Genomic DNA, 18,151 nt, shown 5'->3' with positions numbered 1-18,151 from the left:
TGCATCTCTACCAAGGCACTGAAGTCCCAAGCAGGGCAAACCCCACTATCCATACCATCACCGCTGCTCAGAATTACCACCTTCCAACTCCCTCAGGGGCTTTAAGATACGCATTTAACCACTGGAGGAGACACCACCAGGACAGGACAGCCAGCCACTCTCCCCAGTCCAGACACTGCTCCAGTGGAGGAAACCCAGATATAAACCCCAGCTTCTCTCTCCTGTGCACATAAAATGCGTCCTTTCCTCTTCTGGCTGTGCCAGGAGGCTGTTGAGTCCCTTCCCCACTCCAATGGCCTGATCGTATTCCACTCTTTCTCTGCTCCCCCAAATCAGAGCTCAGACACCCAAGAACAGGCACCGGCAGGGTGAGCAGCAGCCCCGACAGCCCTTCACAGGAAAAGCCTGGCAGCTTCTGCGGTACGCGGAGTGCCAAGGGGAAGCAGCACGGTCAAAGAAATGGGCTGTCATGCCAGCCTAGGGAGGTGTGACACATGAAAGCTTCCAACAGACAGAAGCAGAACAGTACTCAAATACAACTGTACGTATTTTGTATAAATTCAAGAGATAAAGACACAGTTATATGGTAGCGGGGCAGCATTTGGTACCTTAGACAGTCCATATGGATGCACTGGGTTGCTTTGTACTCTCCCTGGCTGTCCTTCTGAAACCCAATTTCCTGATACATATTAATTCCGTGAGCTGCTGCTCTTGCTTCCACAAAGGGCCTGGGAAAAGAGGTAACATGAAGAGAAGGAACAGAACCATGTTGTGGTTTAACCCCAGCTGGCAGCTAAGCCCCACACGGCCATTCACTCACTCCTTCGCAGTGGGACGAGGGAGATATTTGGAAGGGAAAAAGTGGGAAAACTCATGGGTGGAGATAAAGACAGTCTAATGAAGCAAAAGCTGTGTGTGCAAGCAAAGCAAAACAAGGGATTCATTCACCACGTCCCATGAGCAGGCAGGTGTTTTGCTGTCTCCAGGAAAGCCAGGCTCTGTCATGCTTAATGGTTACTTGGGAAGACAAACACCATAACCCCGAATTTCCCCCATTTTCTCCTTTTTCACCCAGATTCATATACGAGTGTGACATCCTATGGTCTGGAATATCCCTTGGGTCAGTTGGGGTCACCCATCCCAGCTTTGTCCCCTCCCAACTCCTTGTCCACCCCCAGCCCACTCACTGGTGGGTCGGTGTGAGGAGCAGAAAAGGCCTTCACGCTGTGTGAGCTCTGCTCAGCTTCACTAAAACACCCCTATGCTATCAACACTGTTTCCAGCACAAATCCAAAACACAGCCCCATACTCACTGCTATGAAGAAAATTATCTCTACCACAGCCAAAAGCAGCACAAACAGCCATTTCCCTTCATCTCCAACAACGGTTTCACAACTGCTTTGTCACAAACTACCCAAAGAATTTTTCTTGCCATTTATCCGTGATATCTGGCCGCAGGGAAAAGTTCGTGCAGGACGGAATTGCAGCATGACCCAAGAGACAAGGCTGCTTGCTTCCGCCCTGCACCAGAAGGTGGAGGCACATGGTCCCTGTCCCTTTGCCTCCCCAAGGCTTGCCTGAGCCCGTCTCCCCATATCCTGCAGGTCTCTTTTGACCCTGTCCTTGCTCTCCCAAGACTGGGCTCCTCCATACACCCACACTGGCACATTCACAAGGGTTTAAAGCAGCTCAACCAAGCAGATCGGACTCTACACAAGCTCATACTTCCATGCCAATGACCACAGGGTTTGGTGAGGTGCTCAGACTGGCCAGTTGGCATAGACCACACGGCATCATCACTGTGTGAGCTATGGAAGGACGATGAGGCTGGTACCTGACCCTGCCCCACAGCTCAGGTGACGCCTTGCCAGATTAATTTTATTTCCTGATTTTACCAGTCAAAGAAGTCTCCGTTGTACGTGACAATGACAGTGGGTTTGGTCTCCTGGACATGTTCAAACCATCTCTGGATTAAATGAGCCTAGAAGAAAGAGTAGAAAAGATACATACATAGTTTCATCTCCTCTACAGCAAGGTGGTGGATACTATACGTTTACTCCAGCCTTCCCCTCTCCTCCACATCTAGCCCAAACCTGATGTCTCTGACCCTCAATACCAAGCAATGAAAGCATGACCAGTCCTGCCAGACCCACCATGTTCCCCAGAGAGGCAGCCTACCAAGTGCTTATCTCTCTTTGGCCAACAAGAGCCCCGGGCAGGTAAAAAGTCTGCTGGGCAGAAGCGACTTACTTCATCTGGTTCATTAAAGACACAAAACGGACCCTCATACTCCGGCTTGGGAGTAAACTCAAAGTCTTCAATATCCTCAGAGACGATCTCCCTGTTTGTGATCAGGTAGCCCTAGGGAGGTGACAGAGAGGCAGTTAGGAGGACTTGGCTTGCAGGCAACCCCAAAATGCTGTCCAAACAATAGGATGTTCTCCTCTTGAAAGACAGAGCTTCTGTCAAGCAGGAACACTCTTTGGGAGTCATCCGCTGAACCACCACCGGCCATCGGTTAAGGAGGCCATGGGGAGACAACATGGGACAGCAGAGTTGTCCCTGTGCTCTCCAGGTTACTCCTGCTCTCTCAGAGGAGCATCAGCAACCTGAGCTGGGTACCACAAAACCACATATCACAGAACCACAGAATGCCCTGAGTTGGAAGGCACCCACAAGGATCATCAAGTCCAACTCCTATTCCTGCATAGGACAACCCCAAAATTCACACCATGTGTGTCTGAAGGCGTTGTCTGATTGCTTCCTGCATCATTCAGACTTCAAGTTCATTTCCACAGCCAAGTCCACACCAAGCAGCCCAAAGCAAGGCGACCCGGAGCGAGCTGGGGCGAGGTGAAGCGCTGGTCTGCTCCCCAGCTCCACCGCCAGAGCGCGGAGAAAACCGCTCTGCTGTCCCTTACCTGCCCGTCAATCATGTAGGAGATCATCATGATCTGGTCTGTCTCAGCATCAGGAAACTTCAAAGGGAGTTTGGTAGTTTCAATGTCAAAGGCGAGAACGACAGGATCCTAAGCAGGACCAAATCCATTAGAAAATATTCTAAAGCCGATTTGAAGTTAAAGAGGGATTCCCATTGAGGCCAGTGCTACCCAAAGAAGTGAACCAGACCCTCCCCGGTAATCATTTTACTGCTTTATCAACTCCAAAGTCACTACCCAGGCCCAGAAAACAGCTTTCCCCCTGAGCACCAGTGTGGTGCATACCACATGCATACCAACAGCGCATCAGAAACCAGCTCCGCGGGGCGGACACACGAGCCCTGCCCCTGGGTAGACGCTCACCGGTCGCTCCACGAGATCGTCTTGGCGGGTGATTTCGGGGGGGTAGGTGCTGCCCCGGTAACGCACGTTGTACCAGTGAGCCTGTGGAGAGAGGGGGTGGGCAGTGCCTCGCTGCGGGGCCAGCTCCCTGCACGCTTTCTGTCCGGCTGCTGGGGACAGAGCTGCACAAATTAAATGCAGCCCAGAAGAAAGGCTCAAACTGTGGCTGTATGTCAATCATTTAACTTTCCTGCTTGTCATTAACTGAGGAGAAGGCCCAGCAGTGTGGGACTAAGCTTTGCACATGAACTCATCATCACTGACACCTTTGCAAAGGTCTTGAAGAAAAAAACGTTTCTGCCCCGCCTGCACTTCAGGAGCAGGGCAGCAGGAAAGCAAAGCTCTTCCAGCTTCCCCGTTCGTTACTCACCACATGGATCTTCAGGTCAATGGAGACACGAACATGGTAGGGAACGTCGTACTCCCGCATATCCACAATGTTGTCCATCTGGTTGGCAACCTTTCTGGAGGCCCCTTCCTCGTCCGTGCTCAGGCTGCCTCCGCTCAGAGCACTGCAAGGCACAGAGCGAAGCAGCCGCCTTACTCGAGCGCACGTCTCCGCTGGCTCGGCTGCGAGGGGCAGCCCTGCGGCACCAGTGACGCCCGCCAGCAGGAGTCAGTGACCACAAAAGGAGGAGAAACTCTTTTCCCTGGGACAGACAGCACACGCGGTCCCTCTGCTGTCCAAAAATTCACCTCTTCCAATGTTCTGAGCTGCTCAGAGGTACACGCAGACAAAGCCCACACATGCCTGTGTAATGAATGGTTCTTACACCATTGGATTTATACATACAGTAATAAGTCTAAACATAATGAGGGCAACCTGTGAAGCACTTTGAACAGGGATGGCATGTCTTTCAGGTGAGCAGGGAGCACTCATCTGGCTTGATTCTTCTTCCTCAAATCTCAGCTGAAATCAGACTTCAGGGTCAGGAAACCAAAGAGAGGAGTGAATTTTTAGTGTGTATATTCTGGTTGACTTTAAAAACAAAGTTTCTTACCATTTTTCTGCCTGCTTCCAATCTCATAAACAAGTACCTGTTTTTTCAGTCCAATAGAAAACATTTGTTGGGCTTTTTTCCCCTTTAGCCACAGCTAGAAGTAAGGCTGCGCAGTACCTCTCAGCATCCTTTCTCAGGGGACAGGGAATCTATCTGACCGGCAGACAGAGGTACCACCATAGCACATCACATCCCAAAGGCTCTGGGGCCTCTTGGTGTGCAGCACTGAGCTGGAAGAACCATCTCGGAGATGGGTGGCAGAGAGGAATAGCTGGGGTCAGATCCCAGGCAGGACAACACCTCTCCAAGGACAGTTAAGAAATAATCAAGGGACCCTAATTAGTAACACGAGGGACCGACTGGCTGCCGTAAGGAGAGCTCCCACCTCGACAGCATGGACGTGTAGACATCGCTCGCCTGGTCTCGCTCTTTGTTTTTCCTCACGGCAGGAGAGATCTCCTTCCGCACCTTCACCAAGTCATCCACCGTGTTGAAGGACAGCTTGATATAGTTCCTCTTCAGGCCCACCAAGTGGTTTGGCTGCAAAGCAGCAAGACAATGCCAGCTCAGGGGGGATGAGCAGTGAGCGATGGACACCATAGGAGTGGCTGGGGAAGGCAGACTAGACTGATGCAGGTGGAAAAACTGGCCAAAACCAACATGCCAATGGGTGGGAGAGTCAAGCACTGAGAAGAGACTCTGGTAGGCACATCAGGGAAGAGGGTAAGAGCTGCACAGCAAGGGCCCAGCCAGCCCTGCTGCCCACACAGGCAGGACCACGAGTGGGATTCACTCAGGAAAGAGGAGGAAGAGCAGGTCAAGGATGAGCAGTATCCCCTCCCGCAGTACCCTCTCCTCCTCCAATCATTCTTTAGTTCCTGCAATTAAACATTTTGAACATGCTGTGAACCAGCTGATGTGCTCAAGGAGAGGAATGTACTTCCTACCGATAAGCAATTAGTCATAACTAACCTGCTGCTGATAGGCACCACAAACAGCGCTGGGAGACTGAAGTCAAGCACGCTGTTTCCCTTCACTACTCAGTCCCTTCCTAATTCACTAGAGCTGTGCAAGGTCCAAAAAAAAAAAGAAAAGGCTACTCAAGAGCACAGAGGGCAGAAGAATACAGACCAGGTCTAAGTCTTCTTTAGGGACAGTTTCCAGCTTTGCAATCTTCCCTTGGAACTTCTTGGAGAGGAATGAGGACACTTCTCGCTCACAGCCCTGCCAAGAGACCCTGGGGCTGAGCAGCGCAGCTCTGTCCCTTGGGAGAACGCGGTTCCAAAGCAGGATGCCCAGGAGGCCTTGAGATCCCCAGGGACCTGCTGTGCCCTCCCCTGGGGACCCCAGCCCTCCCAGGGTCCCCTTCTCACCTTCTGGGTGGCGATGTAGAAGTAGGGCTTGTAGGGCAGGGCCACCTAGGAGAGAGCAGATGGGTCACAGCAGCAGGTCCCCTCGTGGGACCCTGCGCCTCAGGCAGCCCCGCCAGGGACCCACCTTGAAACGGCTCCCGTCCTCCTGGATGAAGTAGTAATCCACGGCGCTCACCGACTGCCGGTCCTCGTCCAGCACCTCCGTCTGCCCACGGACACCATGGACTCAGCAGGATCCCTCCGTGAGACCCCCCCACCCGGGCCCTACAAGGGCCCCTCCATGGGACCTCCTCCCTACCGGGGGCCTCCTCGAGTGACTCTCCCGTGCCCCGACGGTTGGCTGCTCGTCCCCCACCCCAGCCGGTCCGTACCGGGTGCATGTTGATAAGCCAGCCCGTTCGCTCGCCGGGCTCCGCTGGCCGCTCGAAGCCGAACAACGCGTCCAGTCGGTCCGTGCGCTGCGATCGTTCCAGGCGGTTGAGAGCGGACAGCGCGGGGCCATCGTCCCTGCCAGACGCCGTGCCGTCAGTCCCCGGCGCCGGCTCCCGGGGCCCGCCCGCCCGCCGGCCCCGCCGCGCTGCCTCGGGGTCTCCGCCACCGCCGCCCCGCAGCACCATCCCCGGCCCGGCTCGGCCCGGTTCGACCCGGCCCGGTTCCACCCGGCTCGGCTCGGCCCGGCTCGGCTCGGCTCGGCCCGGCCCGCCGCCGCGGAAGAAATTTCCCGCGCTGCACCCGGTTCCCGCGAGAGGGAACCGCGCCCTGCCCCACGATGAGAGCACCAATCAGAGAAAAGTCCGGCCTCCCCCGCGGCACCTCCAGCCAATGGCGGAGAGAAGCGCCCCGGCGCGCCCCGCCCCGCAGGCGCTGGCCACGCCCCCGCCAGGCCCTGCCCGGCAGCGGTCGCCGGTGCTGCCGCTTGCGGAGCCGCCCGGGCTGAGCGGGAGCGGCCTCCCCGCTGCTCCAGGTCTGCAGTGGCGGCAGCTGCTGCCACTCCGGGCTGCAAATCTGACAGCCCCTCGGTGGAAGAGCGGTACAGCTCACTGTGCGTGTGGGCAGAGCCGTAACGGCATGGCCGCCTCCCGCCCCCTGCGCCGGGATCCCGCTGCCCGGGCGCTTGGAGCCCAGGGAGCCAGAGAGCCTGTCCAGGGTGCGGATGTGGCTGCCGCATTTCCCTTTGTGAATTGAACTAGCAGCGAAGCCGAGCGTGTATTCTAGACACACACGCGTGCACACACAGACACAGGACACACGGACACAGGACATAGAGACAAACACGGGCAAGATGCTGCCATCATCAGCACCCACGCACGGCACCCACATCACACGCCAGCCCTGTCCCCTCCTCTCATGGTGGCAGAGGTGGGAGGTCACTAGTGCGGCACACATGCACTTGGGGTGCACAAGCACACATGCACTCGGGGGGCACAAGCACACATGCACTCGGGGGACACAAGCACACATGCACTCGGGGGGGCACAAGCACACACGCACACAAGGGTTCCCCAAGCACCGATGTGGCCCCTCTGTCCCCCCGGTTCCCTGGCCTGGACTCCAGCCCTCAGACCCACCCCACGGGTCCTCGAGTCCAGCCTGAATTTTGCTGGTGAACGCACAGGTGCAGCCCCTGCACACCTGGTGTTTGGGGGATACTCTCGCCCCCACCAGACACACAGGCTGTGCCACACGGTCCAGCTCCAGCTGCACGGAGCCCTCATTCGCCTCACTCCAGTCCCCCCCAGTAGCTAATTTTGGGGACACCATTCCCAAAGACCGCCACTTTCTCCCGTAGGTGGCACCCGAGCCCCTGACGCACACACGGGTCTCACCAGTTACTGGCACTTGGTCCTTGCAGCACAAGGGGTAGAGAGGGAAATTACGCAGAAAATCGTTAAGAAAACATTTAATGAGAAATATACATATAGGACAGACTGTGGTGACCAGGCACAGGGCTCAGCCAGACCGGCTCCGGTTTCTACCTGAGTGGCCCCTTTGCTTCCCCTTCCTGCCTGCCCCCGCTTTGTTCCTCCTGGTTCCCCTTCCCATCCTGTGGCAGATGCGCTCCCACCCCACCCGAGAGCAACAGAAACCTCCAGGCTGATGGACCCTTAGGTCATGCACACACCCCTTGATCGACAGACAAGGCCTTTGACTAATGAGGCACCTTGGCTAAGAGAAACTTCTGGACAACTCCCACGAGTGACCACAGCTCAGATTCCACTAGGGTGTAAACGGAGCTGCTGAACCCCCTTTGAGTTGCTCTGCTGGGAGCAGCGGGTACGCGGTTGAAGACTCTCCTCCTTGGACTGGCCATCTAAGGAACGTTCCCTGGGGACGGAGACACCTCAGCCACCTGGTAAGCGATCATCTGGGTGCCCCTGAGAGTCCTCACTGTGACACAGAGTGGGAAGATGTGCAATTTGAATTGTTACTCTAGAGTTTTGGGATCTGATCCCCTTGAGTTCGAGTTGGTTGTGTAGTAATTGAACTGGTCCCTGACCCTTAATGGGGCAGAGACACACTCTTATAGCATGTTTCAGCAACGATGTGCACTCCACGTGTGCAAGAGAAGGAACAAATAGACCAATACTTAAGTGTCCCTTCCACCTCAGAAAGCCATGGAGCATGTGATGGACTCACTGGACGCTCCTTTGAGCTTCCAGAAGCTGCCTCTCTGCTTTGGCAACTGAATTTCACCTGAGTTTGACCCAAAAGGTCTCTGCTGAGGTACTGGACACCAGAGCAGACTGCTCCTGCCCTGGCTGGCCCGTTCAACAGCAGGAGGGTGCGATCAGTGAAGGCATCCACATGATCCAGAAAGGAACTGACCTTATGGAGGACGAGAAAGTGATTGAAAATTAACCTGCTGGCTCGCTTTGAATGTAGAGCGTCTGCTATTGAGTCAGACTTACCCTGAAGAGGCACAAACCTTTGTTCTCTTTGCTATTTTTTGTGGCTTCTTTGGGAGGTGCTCCTTCTCCTGGCTGCGGGAGGGGTCAGGTTGCTTATTTGGCCTTTCAGTGAATTTGGGTCATTTGGGTAAAGTAGGCTGGAGGGAAATGAGTGTTAGGTTCGAGTTGATAGGGATTCACATCAACATCTGTGGCTTGCTGTGGCTTGCACATGAGAACAAGCCTTTGTGGACAGCTCTGCATGGAAATGCAGCTGCCCTCTTCCAGCTGCCAGAGGTGTCCCTGGACGCTGAGGATGGGGAGGCTGAGCTGGGCGTCGCGGTTGTGATGGAAGCTCCTGTGCTGGCAGCTGCCTGCAGCTTCTGGAGAGGCCGGGCCCTGTCTCGGGGGGGCAGACAGGTCTGAGGTATTGGCACTGGCTTGGGAACGAAGGTCTCTTGTTCCAGCAGCTTCTCACCAGTGGTTGGCGTGAAACTGGTTGTGCACTGCTGGCAGCTGGGTGGTTCAGAAGGCTTCTTGATGCTTTGCACCGTGGATTTTGCCTTGAAAGATCAGGATTCAGGTGCTGGTAAACCGGACTGCCCTTCCGTTGCTTCTCTAAGCTGAACAACGGCAGCAAAAGCAGTCTGCTGTCTTTGGCCTAGCTGGACTTCTCCAGGTCTGCGATGAGGTAGGGGTCTTTTATCTGGAGGATCTGGTAGAGCTGCTCCTGGGCCTTCAGCCCTTTCTTCTCAACTAGGTCCAGCAAAACTCGGTTCTTCCTCTTATTTGTATCTTGACCTTGCACCTCCTCTTCTTCATCGCTGTTGATGACGTTTGCATCCCGTAAGTGTAGCAGAATGTTGGGGAGCTGCCTCATCCTGGAGCAAAGCTCAGTCTGGTGCTTCTTCACAAAGGCTTCACCTAGCAGACACCAAGGCCAAGTTACTGTGCTGCATGCGGCCAGGCAGCCGCAGGTCAGTGCCACACTGCGGTACGTGGAACCCCAAGGCAGCAGACACCATGGCTGTGCACCCTGTCCCACAGCCACATGTCTGCATCCCTCCACCAAAACGGATGGGCACCAGCTGCCGCAGCAGTGGAGCACTAGAGACAAAGCAAGGAAGGGGACAAGAACGTGAAGTCAGAGCTGGAGGAGGTGAGGTGGGTGGCAGCCCTCATCTGCTGCCAGAAACTGTCCCCTCTGGGATTCCTACAGTGTCTGGGTGTGAAGTTGCTGTCCTGCCACCGCCCTGCAAGGTGCGGAGCTCCTAATTCAGAGCACAGGTCACTCAAAGCTCCGAAATCTCACAGGATTGCAAGCGGCTTGTAAAGAAACAGAGCCTGGAAAGGCAGGCGATGACAGCGGGTGCAGAGCAAGCCGTGGGTCGGCGCAGTGGGCAGCTCTGCCCGTCCTCTCCTCCCAAGCCCCACCCAGTCCTCCTACGTGAGGTTGAAGTGGGCACCCAGAGGGCAACTCCTTGTAGAATCACAGGATGGTTTGGGTTAAAAGGGCCTTCGAAGATCACCCAGTCCAACGCCTCACCATGGGCAGGGTCATCTTTCTGCAGATAAGGTAGCTCAGAGCCCCATCCTGCCTGACTTTGAACACAGAGCAAGAGCCAACAATGTGGGGATAAAAGAATCAGGTTGCAAGTTTCAAGGTTTCGAGCCTAGAAACTATCATAAGAATGGAAAAAAAAGAGGCTGATATCTGCTTTAAAGCAGGGGACGTTGAGCTGCCAAGAAATTGATTCAGACTCTAGAAATGCAGCTCTGAAACACTGTACTGACCTGAGAAGGTCTTGGAGTCACGAGTAGGAAGATTAATATCACCTGAAAGAGAAAGGAGAGAGATCACTGAATGTGCCATCATTGAGATCATAGAATCACGGAATCACAGAATCATACGATGTCCTGAAGTGGAAGGAACCCACAGGATCATCGAGTCCAAGTCGTGTCCCTGCACAGGACAACCCCACACTTCACCCCGTGTGTCTGAGGACGTTGTCCAGTCTCTTCTTGAACACTGTCAGGTTGGGGCCGTGACACCTCCCTGGGGAGCCTGTTCCAGTGTCCAGCACCTCTGGGTGAAGAACATTTTCCTCATGTCCAACTGACCCTCCCCGGCACATCTTCCTGCCATTCCCTGGGTTCTGTCCCTGTCACAGAGAGAAGAGCTCAGCCCGGCCCCTCCTGCTCCCCTGCTGAAGCTGCAGCCCCATGAGCTCTGCCCTCAGTCTCCTCTGCTCCAGGCTGAACAAATGCAGGGACTTCAGCCGCTCCTCATATGGCCTCTCCTCCAAACCCTTCGTAGCCTCTTCTGGACACTCTCCAGTAGCTTAATTTCTTTTTTATCCTGTGGTGCCAAGACCTGCACACACACCATACTCTCTTCATTCCCAGCATCTAAAACTCCACATTAAATCTGAAGCTCTGTTCTGCTGACGCTGGGGTGTCCTTTCAGGTCCCTACTCTGCAGCAGCCAGTTGCTGCATGTGCAGGGTTTGCTTTCCCTGCAGGACGCCCGGACAAGTGAGACCACACAATGCGTGAGGTCTGCTTGGGTGGTGTGGTACCCCTGCTTTTGAGAAGGTGAGTGAGCCCCTAGGTGGACCTGCTGTTCCTACCTGATCTCAGCGATGCCCTCCAGACCTCGGTGCCATTGCGTGTGTCTGTCATAAGGAAACTCATTTCCTCTACCATGTTGCTGATGTAGATCTCGACAAAGAGCTGCTGTTCTTTTGGACTCTTGTAGCAAAATGGCAATTCTGTCTGCAAAGGTAAGAAGCAAGTTGAGTCTTTCTCGCCATGGGGAGCTGCAGTGAGTTCACACACATCATGCTGTGTTGTCTGGCCATTCCAGCAAGAGGAAAGACAAGGGAAGATGGACGTGTCAGGGCTTTGCTATGCTGCCAATGTCACAAATTTGGGTTGGAAGGGACCTCTGGAGTGTCTTACCTGACCTGCCTCTTGAAGATGGGCCAATGTCCAGTCTGGATGTGCTCAGCAGGGTCTTTGTCTAGCTGAGTACAGAGAAGCTCAAAGAGCAGAGATTCAGAACCTTCTAACTTTCCCTGACAGCTGCATCTCCACTGGGTGATAAAATTTTGTATAAGATTCAGCCTGAACTTCCCAGGTTGCAACTTATGGCTTTTAGCGCTTTTACCTGACACTGCCAAGAGCTTGGCTCTGTTGTCTTTACAACCGCTCTTCAAGGCACAGTTCCCAGCTGCTACCTGGTCATTTGGGAGGTGGAAAAACCAAACCCTACCTCGTGATTCATGTGTTTAGGACTATCTCTCAATTAAGCTGGAGACCTCCCTTTTGGGGCTTCGGGGTGGGCTCTGTGCTCTTTCTGGGAATGTGTATCATGAGACACCTTTGCCACTTGCAACCAGTACAGCTCCCTGCAGCTCTTGTTTTGAGACCTAGTGAGACAGATTCTGGTAGCAGAGCATGGCTGAGGACAGACACATCTTGAACTTACTGTTTCATTGAAGAAAAACAAAACACAAAACAAAAAACAAGAACAGTCACACTTACATTAGGCGTCATTACTACGAAACTAGTACTGGTCACCCGATAAGAGCAGCCGAAGAACAGAGGATTGAATGGAGAAGGCTTGGGAATAAGCTTTGAATTCCAGTTCCTTTCTTGTTCCTCAACAGCCTGTAAACATCAAGTGTCACTTTTAAAAGAGGAAAAAAGAAGGAGCTGTGAACTGCAGGCAGCCCTTGGAAAGTCGAGAGGAGAAGAGAGCGACCCGTTCCGAACAGACACGGGGCGTGTGTTCCAGGCAGTGCTGTGCTTCAGGGGCCAGGCAGCTCCGCTGGGCGCAGGCAGGAGCGTGGGCAGGTGCCGCGCCGTGGCTCTGGGAAAGAGTGCAAGGGCTTGTGCACAGCAGGAGAACGGCTGGTACGCAGCCACCTATTGCCGTGCCTGGCAGCGGCCAGCAAGCCCTACATCTGCTCTGTGCTGCACAGCACCCTGTGCCACGGCTTCGGCTGTGCCGGGACATGCCGTCCCAGCCAAAAACACGGAGGCTGATTCCAGCAGTGTCTGGGAATGAGGATAATCGGGGAGGAAGGAGCAAGGTTGCTCCTGCAGTGGGAGATGGCACAGGACCGTGTGTAAATCAGAGGCTGGTGGCAGAAAAATGGAGGCATCTCTGCCTATCACACCCAGTCCCTGCTACTGCAGCCATGCAGATATCATCCCTTTTTAACACAGTCAAGCTCACTCTGTCTTACCTGCTTCACAGACTTGTCATCTGGGATGAGGTAGAGGTGAAGAGTTGTGTCTGCAGCACTGAGTTGCTGGAAGATCAGCACCAAGGAGTGCATAGGGAATGAATTTAAACTTGAACGTAACCTCCTCCAAAGCACCCCAAGCAGTGAGAAGCTGGGATTGTCCAGGACAGCAGAGAAGGCAATGAGCCTCGTCGGTCTCTGCAGGGTCATGTTCCCAGATTCAAAATGGGCAATGAAGCATGGGCTGGTATCTACGTCTTCTGCAAGAGACAGAAAAAGCAACAAGGTTCCGTTTAGTTATCCTGGTACCTTCTCTGGCTGCCTCCTTCTCTTGGAGGCTTTAGCATCAGAAAGAAGACGTGCACACACAGGATGACATGGTTTGCTTTAGGTCCCACGTGTGCCCTGGTCTCCTTGGTTTAGCAGAGCGTCGCAGGCCTTTGGCATTGTTCCTGTGGGCTCAGAAAACTGCAAATCTAAAGGTGGCCACTTGGGCCTGTGAAAATTATCAGACTGCACCTGTGCAGCATCCTGCGTGCAAACATCACACCAGCACGTACCGGGGAGGCAGACGGTCGCTGTGTGACCAGTCACTCTGGTTTTTGATCACCAGAGCAGCCTGAGCAACCCGAGGTGCCATCCCGGGGGATCACTGGGTCAGGGAGCTCTGCTGATTCCCGGTCACTGGGATTGTCTCTGGAGCACACTTTGCTATTAACCTGACAGATTAATATAATTACAGCATTTTGTGTAGCACAGCTGTGTCAGTGAAGACTATATAGAGCCACTTTTTGGCCAACACGGCTGCGCTTGCCAGGCCCCGGGCGGGACATGGAGCCCCGTGAAAAGAAACGGTTCTGTTTTGGAGGAGGACACGAATTTGGCAGGAAGAGTCCCTCGGCCAGCACAGCCAGGGCCTGTGTCAGGGCCCCCAGCACGGGGCACTGGGACTCGTCTGTGTGCTCCACAGCCCAGCACCTTCTCTGCTCGTTAGCAGTGGCTCATTAAGAGCAGTGCAGGGCAGAGGACCCAGATCCAAGCCTTGTGGCTTCTCCTGCTGCCAGGGGGAAAATGGACCATTTCAATCTACTTATTTTTCTGCCCAGGCCAGCTCTGGCCTAGCGCATCCCACCGCGGGGGTCCGGCCTGTGGGTGGGCGCAGCCGGCCAGCTCCTGTCCGGCTGGGGCAGAGCAGGGGTGGCCACTGCCATCCACAGCTGCCACAGGTGCAAAGGGCTGAGAAACTCTCCAGGGGAGCCCAGGGGCTGATCTGCAGCCGGGCTGGGATAGTGCCCAGGGGTCATCATGGCAGCTGGGAGGAGAGGTGGGCGAGGAGGGGCAGGTGGTGTGGAGCAGGAGCTGGGGAAGGGACGGCTGGGAAGGCTTGAGAGAAAGTGAGGGAAGGATGAAGGACCCAAAGCAAAGCAGAGGAATACAAGGGAGTACAGGGCACCTTGGAGGGAAGGGAGAGTTTGGCCCTGTCTGGACGGAGATCTCTGTCCAAGGAGCCAGAGGTGTCCCTGAGCACATGGTGGCTCTGGAAACGCGGGTCCCTGCGGCTGCTGTACCTGCCAGGCAGATGAAATGGGGGAGACGCACCGCCCGCACGACGCCGGGCTGCACCACGATGTGGAGCAGGGGTCCGGCGGGCACCCACGTTTCCTGGTCACCCTTGCTGAGGTGCCGGGTCCAGGTGGCGTATCTGTAGGTGACGGTCACTGCTGACTTCACCTCGAAGCTGAGGCCGGTGATGGAGCACTGGAAGACGCCTTCACCGGGGAGGTGTGCTCTGCAGGTGGGAGGAACAACAGGCTCATGCCACCTGGGACAGGGCTTTTGGAAGGTGCTCCCGCTGCCCCGACAGCTCTTACTGGTACACGTGCTTCCCAGAGTCTCGGGTTATCTTCGGCGTCACTTCTGGAAGTACCTGCAACACAAGTGTGGCCAGTTTGGGACTGAGAGGAGTGTTGCACGCTGGGTGCTGCTTGCAGGAGGCGTGCAGGGATTTACAGCGAAGCACGATACTGCTTGGCGTGGGAGCTGGGAGCCTCGCAAGCAGCTGCTGCCTGCTGCCCAGAAAGGCATCACCCCAGCAGTGAAGACACCAGAAAAAACACTGACTGGCAAGTCCTCTGCCCTGGGATGTGAAACAAGCCCTGGCCCTGTCTGAGGCTCACGACCCCTTTCCTGCGGATCCCTGTAGCAGTGGCCAAGAGAAATCCTGCGTGCAGGCACAGCCGGGAGGACTGAACACTTCGCCCCACGTTGGTAGATGGCACTGGGGTGGGGAAGGCATGGGTGTGTCACCCACTGCTTTTTAGGATGCATTTTGCAAATGGGAATGCCAGCTAGGAAAGTTTCTGTTTCCTGAGAGAGAGAAAGACAATATTGTTAACTGCTGACTTTCTTGTGAGTAGAGCCTGGGCTGGTCTTTCTCTGCCATGGTGCATGAGCAGAGAGGTCAGTGGCCACAGGCAGATGAGATATTTAGCAGCCAGAATAAATTTGGGATGGAATCAAGTGGGATTTGTTGTCTCACAAACTTGAAAGCTGGGGCAGCATGTGCTGAGTTAGCGTAGCAAAAGAAGCCGGACTCTTCTGGAGGACGCAGCGCTGCTGCAAACAACAGGTTTGGAAGGCAGACTCAAGCTCCCAGCTGAGAGCCAGGGCCAGTCCCTGCTGTGCCATTTCCCTTGGCAAAGCCCTTACCTCCGCCGCGCAGCTCCTGCAGGTTCCCTGCGGTGATGAGCCCGGGTTCAGCGACGGAAAGCTCGCCTGCAGAGGGGAACGTAGGGGAAAGCTCTGACAAGCTGTCTTTGTCCCCTCCAGCCGTGCTTGCCTGCTGGAGGCAGGAGAGGCCTCCTGAGAGCACGAGCAGCATCCCCAGCACCAGGCGTAGAGCTGGGCCTGCTCCTGCCGGGAGGGAACGCGCTGTGCCCGCCTGGCCTGCCTGCAGGGAGAGGTCCCTGTCCTGGGACCAGGGGCAGCACCCACCGGCTCCTGCCCCCGCAGCGGTTCCGCAGTGGTGACGGGCAGCGCCAGACCCGCCATGGTCAGCACCGGCTGCGAGCCCGCGTGCTGCAGCCGTGCCTTCCTCCCCAGCCCCACGGTGCTCCTCACTGCAGCACCCCAGCCTCAGGCACCCTGTCCCACCAGAACTCACCTCTGCGCTCCCCGAGGCCTCAGCTGGCAGAGATTCATGAGGGTCTGCCACCAGCTTCCATGGGTCTAAGGTTTTGAATGGAACAACAGGAAGACATTGTCATTTTTGCCTCATGTTTGGGAGAAGAAGCCATCCGCAAGCAGGTTTCACCCAACCTTCTGGATCCCATTAGCCACATTGGTCCCCTCGTGTGGCTCGTACATCTACTGCAACTTTCACATCGTCCAGTATGAATCATGGCAGGGATTTGCTCACCATCATACTGTGGCTGGTTCTCCATCCCTTGCAGCTGTACACGTCCGCGAAACTTGTACGGGGGCAGGACCTTACCTGGAGGTTTAGTTTCAAGAGCTGCACTATCACCACCTCGCACTGCAACGGCAACAGAAAGCAGAGGAGAGCTCAGGAGCCAGGTCGTGTCCAGAGGAGCATCCCTTCCTCTGCCCGTCCTCTCCCACTTCTTCACGCCTTTGCTATGAAAGCTGTTCCTGCCGGTTTGTGCCCACTCGCACCAAGCTGCTAGGAACAGGAATCTCACCCAGCAGCCCAGCCCAGGAGGGCAGTGCACTGCGGGGCTGAGGACACGCTGCCCGTGTGCACCTCTGAATCCCTCCCGGCTGCCATGCAGAGACCAGATTCCTTGCTCAGCTTCCAGAAGCAAAGTGCTTCCTCCCCCTCCTGCCAGGTGCCTCCCTGGGCCCTCGCCTTCCTCCCAGCCTGCAGTGCAGGCGTGCTCCTGCAGCTCCCTGGTGCACACACGGCTGCAGCCGCCTTGCCCCTTCCGTCCTGCCTGCGGTCCTGGCCAGGTCCTCTCCTCGGGAGACACCCGATCTGCACCCGCTGCCCCTCTCCCACCTCCAGACAGATCCTCTCCCACCTCCCTCCAGCCACCCTGTACTTACATCTTCTTAGACAGAACACCGTGCAGTCGGGTTTGATTTCATAGTATCGCAGAGTCAGGTCCTGCTGCATATATCGTTGATTGTAGATCACCTTTGCCATTTCAGGGCCCAGGGAGGGGTCCTGTGCGCTCAGCTTGACCTGAAAGTCCCGCACAGTGTCATCTAGAGACACTTGCACTGCAAGCTTTTGGCCCGTCCAAGTCACAGCGAAGATGCGGAACTCTGCAGGGCTGTCGGCCGTGGGCTGCTGCTCCGCCATGGCGTCTCGTTCAGCTGTTACCGAAGATCCGAGGCTCCAGCTCCGTCACTTCCCCAGAAATCGAAAGCAGCGGGTGACGTCAGGGCTGACTCCCTGTCAAAGCTCCTTCATGCCTCAGCTGAGTGCTTCTCCTCCTGCCTGCAGCCCCTGCCTGCTCGGTCTCTCTCCCTGCCTGCACCGGGCTCTCTGCCCTGGGCTGCTCCATCCACACAACTTCTCTCCCTTGTTATCTTCTCTCTCCCCTTCTCCCCCATCAGGCTCCAGTTGCAGCATTTCCTTCCCCGGGGAAGGATGTGCAGGGCTGTGCAGCCAAGGGCAGAGCTTTTTGCCAAGGGACCAGGGCAGCAGAGGCTTGGATCCAGGCCGGAAAGCAGGTGTGGGGGTGGCACAGGGTCCCCCGCTGGTTCACGGGTCACTGCAGCACCTGCCCTTCCCCCTCTCCCCAGCACATCCCTGCCCCCGCTTTCCTGCCGGCCCTGGCCGGCTGGGGAGGACGCGGCTCTGCCTGCCCCGGGCTGCAGGGGGACCAGCCTGTCCCCGTCCCCACTGCAGTGGCGGGGGGGCAGTTAATCTGGAGGTGGTGGGATGTGCAGGGCTGCAGGTTGCCAGCTCCCTGACCGCTGCAGGGCTGCAGGGAGTCGAGGGCGGGCAGCACGGTGGGCAGGCAGCTGGCACGGCTGGCGTGGCCCTGTCAGCCCCCAGGGAGGCAGCACCATCCCCCTTGGGGCAGACTCACAGCCCCAGGATGGTTGAGCAGGAGTGGCAGGACTTGCCAGCGACATACAGGGCACCCTCTGCCCTGGCAGACGGGCAGCAAGGACATTTCAGTGTGTGACCCTGCGGTCCAGGCAGAGCCCAGTGCGGGAGCGGAGTCGGGGGGAGGGACTCAGTGCCCAGAGCCCAAGGCTGCACTCCAAGAGACAGCGATGATGAGCTGCACACTGACCAGCAGCTCCGCAGTATTCATGGGG

General features: G+C 56.0%; 2 protein-coding genes across 2 annotated transcripts in view; both read right to left on the bottom strand.

The window, feature by feature from the left end:
• The window catches only part of POLE (DNA polymerase epsilon, catalytic subunit), a 30,414-nt gene extending 24,082 nt beyond the window's left edge, over positions 1-6,332 (bottom strand). Inside the window, exons 1-11 of the mRNA XM_065646083.1 lie at positions 6,087-6,332; positions 5,840-5,920; positions 5,716-5,760; positions 5,474-5,566; positions 4,728-4,882; positions 3,712-3,853; positions 3,303-3,383; positions 2,922-3,029; positions 2,251-2,361; positions 1,896-1,981; positions 609-728 (exon numbers count right to left, since the gene is read on the bottom strand). Coding sequence (XP_065502155.1) covers positions 609-728; positions 1,896-1,981; positions 2,251-2,361; positions 2,922-3,029; positions 3,303-3,383; positions 3,712-3,853; positions 4,728-4,882; positions 5,474-5,566; positions 5,716-5,760; positions 5,840-5,920; positions 6,087-6,332 — 1,268 coding nt within the window. The remainder of the gene's footprint in view (positions 1-608; positions 729-1,895; positions 1,982-2,250; positions 2,362-2,921; positions 3,030-3,302; positions 3,384-3,711; positions 3,854-4,727; positions 4,883-5,473; positions 5,567-5,715; positions 5,761-5,839; positions 5,921-6,086) is intronic.
• A 1,396-nt stretch (positions 6,333-7,728) lies between these two features.
• On the bottom strand, positions 7,729-17,196 carry LOC135995199 (caspase recruitment domain-containing protein 8-like). The gene is made up of 11 exons (XM_065646330.1): positions 16,922-17,196; positions 16,275-16,391; positions 16,020-16,084; positions 15,566-15,631; positions 14,728-14,783; positions 14,425-14,645; positions 12,857-13,116; positions 12,150-12,275; positions 11,234-11,378; positions 10,398-10,439; positions 7,729-9,527 (listed from the first exon to the last, which is right to left on the bottom strand). Exons 1-11 carry the CDS (start codon positions 17,178-17,180, stop codon positions 9,265-9,267), a joined length of 1,620 nt encoding a protein of 539 aa, XP_065502402.1. The 5' UTR covers positions 17,181-17,196; the 3' UTR covers positions 7,729-9,264.
• Between the last annotated feature and the right edge of the window lie 955 nt (positions 17,197-18,151).

The sequence above is a fragment of the Caloenas nicobarica genome, chromosome 16 (genome assembly GCF_036013445.1).
Source record: "Caloenas nicobarica isolate bCalNic1 chromosome 16, bCalNic1.hap1, whole genome shotgun sequence".
Classification (NCBI taxonomy): Eukaryota; Metazoa; Chordata; class Aves; order Columbiformes; family Columbidae; genus Caloenas; species Caloenas nicobarica.
Note: the sequence above shows the minus strand (reverse complement) of the source record. Positions and strands in the feature narration are given on the sequence as shown.